Source organism: Ambystoma mexicanum, chromosome 11 (assembly GCF_040938575.1).
Source record: "Ambystoma mexicanum isolate Mex_15411 chromosome 11, UKY_AmexF1_1, whole genome shotgun sequence".
Classification (NCBI taxonomy): Eukaryota; Metazoa; Chordata; class Amphibia; order Caudata; family Ambystomatidae; genus Ambystoma; species Ambystoma mexicanum.
The window spans coordinates 838673050-838679049 of NC_090934.1; the positions used below are offsets into that span (position 1 = coordinate 838673050).

The 6000-nt window shown below is 45.7% G+C and overlaps 1 protein-coding gene across 1 annotated transcript in view; it reads left to right on the forward strand.

Moving 5' to 3' along the window:
- TPH1 (tryptophan hydroxylase 1) overlaps window positions 1-5453 on the forward strand; it is a 369780-nt gene extending 364327 nt beyond the window's left edge. The window contains exon 11 of the mRNA XM_069623792.1: window positions 4956-5453. Coding sequence (XP_069479893.1) covers window positions 4956-5130 — 175 coding nt within the window. The 3' untranslated portion in view covers window positions 5131-5453. The remainder of the gene's footprint in view (window positions 1-4955) is intronic.
- Window positions 5454-6000: the final 547 nt, after the last annotated feature.

Sequence of the window (6000 nt, forward strand, 5' to 3'; positions counted from 1 at the left end):
CAAAGGAGGAGAAACCTCCCCCACTTATCTAAGGAAAACCTTGGAAAGCAGAAGAAGTCTACCCTGCGGATTACACTAAAGCCCCGCTTTACACCCTTAAAATAAATACACTCTTGCACTTCTAACCAACCCCCTAACCATGGAAGGGGGCCTCCGCTTAACTTAGTGAAATACCAGGAAATTGGCGCAAAGGAAAGTAAACTTACGGGAGGGAAATGCTCAGTGCGAGTCTGCACTGGTCTTGAGCCAGAACTCCTGTAAAAGGAAAAACAGAAACCATCAAGTGTTACTCCAAGAGGTGTAATATTATGATGCAATCTCCCCCAAGGATGGCGGTAAGGGGAATGAGGGGGGAAAGGACTTTGGGATAATTATCATGCCCCGAAATGAAAGGTTGTGAAAGAATACTGGGACCACTGTCCCTTCAAACACTGAGGTCTGAGCATCTGTGTTTGTTGGGCCTCTTTATGCATGTAAGGCTGACTGGCTAAGTGGCCTATATGGGGATCAGGGGAAGGAAAGAAATTAAGCACATTGCCCATAGCAAAATAGCACTTATATAGTGTTATGAACCCTCAGGTATACAAGTGTTGCTCATCAATACTACCAAAGGTGTGTGGTGTGAGGTGTTCACTTATCGATCTCAGCAGGATGAAAGACTGATTTAGACCCTTCCAAAATTAGGAACCTGCATCAGTAGGCTCTGCACAGATTTGACAGCCGGAACTCTATTCGCTGCACTGTAGATAAAATATATAATGAAAGAAACTAAACAACTCTCTTGAGGGTACAGAAGCCTGCTTGTACTCCTCGAGCAGAGGAGAAATTGTAACACACTGCCATGCGGTTAGCTGAAAACAGGCCACGCCTTGGGAGGAAAACCATGGGGTGGGCTCCAGAAAGCTATTATTTGGTAACTCGTCCCTCTCATACCAGCAAGTGTTTCCAAACACTCCATCCAATTAGAACATGGTTGCTCAACTTGCCTTGCAACAAAACTGAACAGATACCCTCGAGCTGACCTTGTCTCCACCAATAGTCCGAATAGTATAATGGATGTCATAATGGGACAAATAGTAAGGGAAACACGCCACCCTCTAAAGAGAGCATCAAGCCCTGCAGACCTCAATAGGGACATAACGTGCCATTTGTTCTTCCTCATGTTGAGAGACAAATACTGCAACTTAATCAGCACAGGTACTGAGTGGAGCAATTGGTATTGGGGAAAGAAAAATCTAAGGAACGGACTGAGTTGTCCTGAAACTAACTAAGGTAAAGGGCGACAGAATTTAACTAAAAGACGAAGGTTAACACCTGAGTGATGGCTAGAGAGGAAGGTACAAGCCCCCACATGGGTCTGTTTACAACCACCTCTACACACTCTTTTCTTTAAAGTACTTAATGAATAAATAAATAAATAAAATATAAAATAATATAAAATAATATAAAATGCCCAAGGAAGAGGGGTTACACGTCCGAACCCCAGCCCTTATAGAAGCTGATGCCTACTGAGCTATCCGGGCTACTGACAATCCTGAAAACACGAATGTGTTCCAGGCACTGCTTAAATATATAGTTTAGTAAACGCGTACACTGAGCAACTGCACCTCCACTGCTCACCCTAGCAGGGTGTGGAACCAGTGTATAAGAGGGGTTCACCTTGCAGAAGAACACAGGTAAAGCCTGCCACCGAGCAGGTGACAGCACACCTACAGGGAAGATAATGACAACTGCCACATGCAGCATCTAAACAAAGCTGCCAACTTTAAGGGAGGAATACACTGAGAAAGTGCACCTCAAACTGCTCACCCTAGCAGAGCGTGATAATCAGCAGTACACAAGGGGGTAACCTCGCATTAGAACTCAGGCAGAACCTGAAACCGAGCAGGTTATGGCACACAAACAGTTAAGGTAATCACCAATGCCATATGTAGCACACAAAGTTGCCGACTTTAAGCGAGGAAGACACTGAGCAAGTGTACCTCAAACTGCTCACCCTACCAGGGTGTGGTAACCCGAGGTACACGAGGGGACACCTCACCCTAGAACACAGGCAAAGCCTACCACCGAGTAGGTGACGGCACCCTTACAGGGAAGATAATGACATCTGCCACATGCATCACCTAAACAAAGCTGCCAAGTTTAAGGGAGGAATACACTGAGCAAGTGCACCTCAAACTGCTCACCCGAGCAGGGTGTGGAACCAGCAGTACACAAGGGGTTCACCTCGCAGAAGAACACAGGCAAAGCCTGCCACCGAGCAGGTTTATGGCACCTACAGTGAAGGTAATCCTCTATGCCATATGCCGCGCTTAAACAAGGCTGCAGACTAGTAGCGCACCAGGCACTTGAGCATGCGGGTTCCAAACATATCTGTTATAAAATATTCTTATTTAAAATGTAATTAAAATTATATATAATCTTGTAAAGTGAAAAAATCCAGACTGGGCTGGCTCAAGTTGTCCCGCATAACTAGGGCGACCAGACGACCTGGGTTTCATTTTAGAAACCCCATCCGGTTTTGCATGGTTGGGCGGTATGGTAATAAAAATTGAAATTATTTTCAACAACACGTTCAACATATTTAAGTTGGAGGATTGGTTCGAACCCCGAACCTTCCAGGTACAAGTGACAACCCCTACTGACTGTGCTCCAGTGACTAGTTTCAAAATATAAAAGAAAAGAAAGGAAAACATAGCGGGCCGAGCGCGCCCGCAGCACCTGGCATTCCCAGGAAATTTAATGGAAAATGAGATGTAAATTGAACTAAGTATACATGTTTTCTAAATACCCCTGATGTTCCGGACATTGGAATAGAACTCAGGTCCCCAGCATTCCAACACTAAGCATTAAGCAGATGAGCCACTGGAGGGTGTGCTTTCCAAAAGAACACTGCAGCCCACAAAAGGGCTTCCCGAATAGGCTGTTGCGTCACCATAGCATTGTTCATGCAGCACCTGGTAATCCCAGGTGTTCTGAACATGGAGGGCGGCAAGTCCCAACAAACGCTGAGGGCTAAACAAGCAAGAGAGAGAGGCTCGCGTGCGCCAGCCTTGAAGCTTATCAGCTTCATTCAGACATGCGCATGACGGCCGTAACCATAAATCATAAAATAAACATAAATTAAACCCAAGAAGAAGAAGAATGCTTGCGCGCATCGGCACGAAGCATTAGCAGCTTCTGTCAGCCATAAAACTTACATAAAAGAGACCCGTGTGCTCCAGGTCTGAAGCAAGGCTTCCATTTAGACCGGCGCGCATGGGATAAAAGCAAAGTTAAATAAACAGTACCTAGCCAGATACATGCCTTTATAACATAAAGGGCCAATATATATTAAACGTAACACCAAGAAATGCACACAGTTTTCCTTCCTTAATGTACAAATTAAGGTTTATTTCTACTGACAACATGCAAGACACAAACTGAAAGGAGTGACTTAGCTGTGGTGTCAGCAGCAAAGAAAGAGGAGTTGGGTTTAGAGTAATGGACTTATACAAGGGAGGGTCCCTGCTCATTGGTCTCCTGCAGGGCATGACCTGTCCTCCATGATGGATTGGGGAGCTCCCTTACATTGACATTGAACTCTTTTTAGTTCTGTTCTTTACAACTTTTTTGTTTGTAAAAGTTTTCTTTGCTGCTGTGGTTTCAGAGTAAAGATTGTTATGCATAATATGAGCCTCCTGTCTTGTCCTAGAATGGATAGGCACCTTATGGTTTAGATAGCACACTTCGCATTAGCACCGTGGGAGGCGCCATCCACCAATAAGAATGCTCGGAACACAGGCTGTATTCACTAAGGAAAATCCTCGTTCCAAGCATCCTCATTGGTGACGGGCGCTTCACTTCCCCGCTTCACTTCCCCGCTTCACCATTTAGCACCCGTGTAGTGCTAATGGTGTCCTCTTTTGAAAAATAAAACTAAAAAAGAAAGTTACCTTTGTGGCGCGGCGCGGCTCAGCTCTGGCAGTGCTGCTCTTGGGGAAGTCCATTCTCCGTGTTGTTGACATCACAGTCATCAACATAAAAAATGGACTTCCCTGACTGCACTGCCAGATCCGAGCTACATTAAAAAGGTAAGTTACTGCCTTTAAAAAAAAAATCACCATTGGCACCAGTGGAGGGAAGCTACACGGGAGCTAATGGCGATATTACCTGAGGCGGCGGGCCTACCCTGTCATTAAGGAACCTTCGCTTCACTCTGGCTCTTGACTTGGGTGGCGGCCCGTTACCGACAGGGACGGCCCGCCACCTTGGTTAATATCGCCTCATTATATAATTTGCCAAAATGAAGGCCATGCACAAAATAAACACTTAGAACGATTTCATAAGGCCCTCACTTGACACCGATTGGTGTCTTTCTGTTCCAAATATTCCCTCCACCCAGTATGGATACTTTCAATACGTTTCCATAACGTGTTGCACATCACTCATTCCCAAGTATTGCTTTATTCCTCCTATTTATTGTTCTAGTAACATTATTTCACGCATCACTGTCAGCAACTTGTCATGTCCCATAGTCACTCTGGGGTGCCACGCACCTAACCCCTTTATGGTTGATTTAGAGACTGCCCGGGATGACCCGTAGGCACCACCCTATCCAGGATGCAGCCCTGTAGTACTGTCACTCTGAAAGGCTAAACATGGGCATTCACAGGTCTCAAAGGAAGATTGTTTTCCACTGGCACCCACCAAATATGGAGAAAGGCCTCATTGGCTGGTGAGAGCCAATCATAATGCTTTTGTAATGACCGGTTCAAGTTCAAGACTTTTAAGACTTTTACCGTTTAAAAGCTACATGGGTGAATTATGCAATTTTCAGACTATGCACGGGGGAAATATGGAACGGAATATGGAATTAGCAACAGTGTGTGCCACAGCAAATTGGGTATAGTTAAACAGGATGTAGCTGTTGCCTGTCATCTTAATGCGTGTCTAATCTATTTTTTCCTCAACAGAGAATTTGCCACCACAATCCAGCGCCCCTTTGGCTTGAAGTACAACCCCTATACGCAGAGTGTGCAGATCCTGAAGGACACCCGGAGCATCACCAGTGTGGTGAGTGACCTGCGCCACGAGCTGGACATTGTCAGCGATGCCCTCAGCAAGTTGCACCAGCAGCTGGGGGTCTAAGAGTGACCGTGGCCAACACCGGCTCAACCGCGGCGGATATGAAGACGCGCAGCGTGGACTCACTACAATCTTGAAACTCTCATAATATTTGTGTTAGTGGGACCTTTTCCTCAACCGGCACCTGGACTATATCAGCAATGCTCATTGGCCGCAACCCCATGACTTAGACGCACTTTAACCTCTGGAGTTCAATTGTAGTGGCTAGGAAACATTGTTCTATTGTGTCAAGACTAAGATTCAAAATCCATTTAAAGAACAGACCTTATCAATAATGTTTAGATGTGGTGATCAATAGTAAATGAATGTCACATGTATCTATCCGCTCTGCCATGCTTCATTATAGTGAGAAACACGTCTGAATGTTCTGCCACCCCAGCGTGGATCACAACAGTGTGGGTACTGGTGGGAGCTCTGTACACAATCCTTACACCCATAACCCTTTAGCAAAGTAAATGTGCATATACAGGATACACATATGGAGGGTCAACTAAGATGGGAACATGCAAATGTCTTCCAAATGTGACCCCTCACAAGCCACCACATAGCCCTATCTTTCCTGCAGCTTCCTTTTCTAACTTGTCCCCAACTCCCTTCCCATGCAGGACACCCCTTCAACTGGGCTTGGGAAAAGAAGCCTTTTGACGGGGATGCGCCAACACCATTTCCTGTTTCCTCATTAAGTTGTCCTCCCTAGCTTCATGTATTCTTCATTGTTGTAATATTCATGCATGTTTTTGAAGTAATTCTTTAGCTCGCCTGCAGTGCCCAGAGGCCTCCATCTTTTCTGCTTCACCTACTGTCATCCAGAGACGTTGCTGGGGGTGGGGGAGGGGGTGCATAGGGGCTATAGCCCTGGGCCTTTTGGTTGTA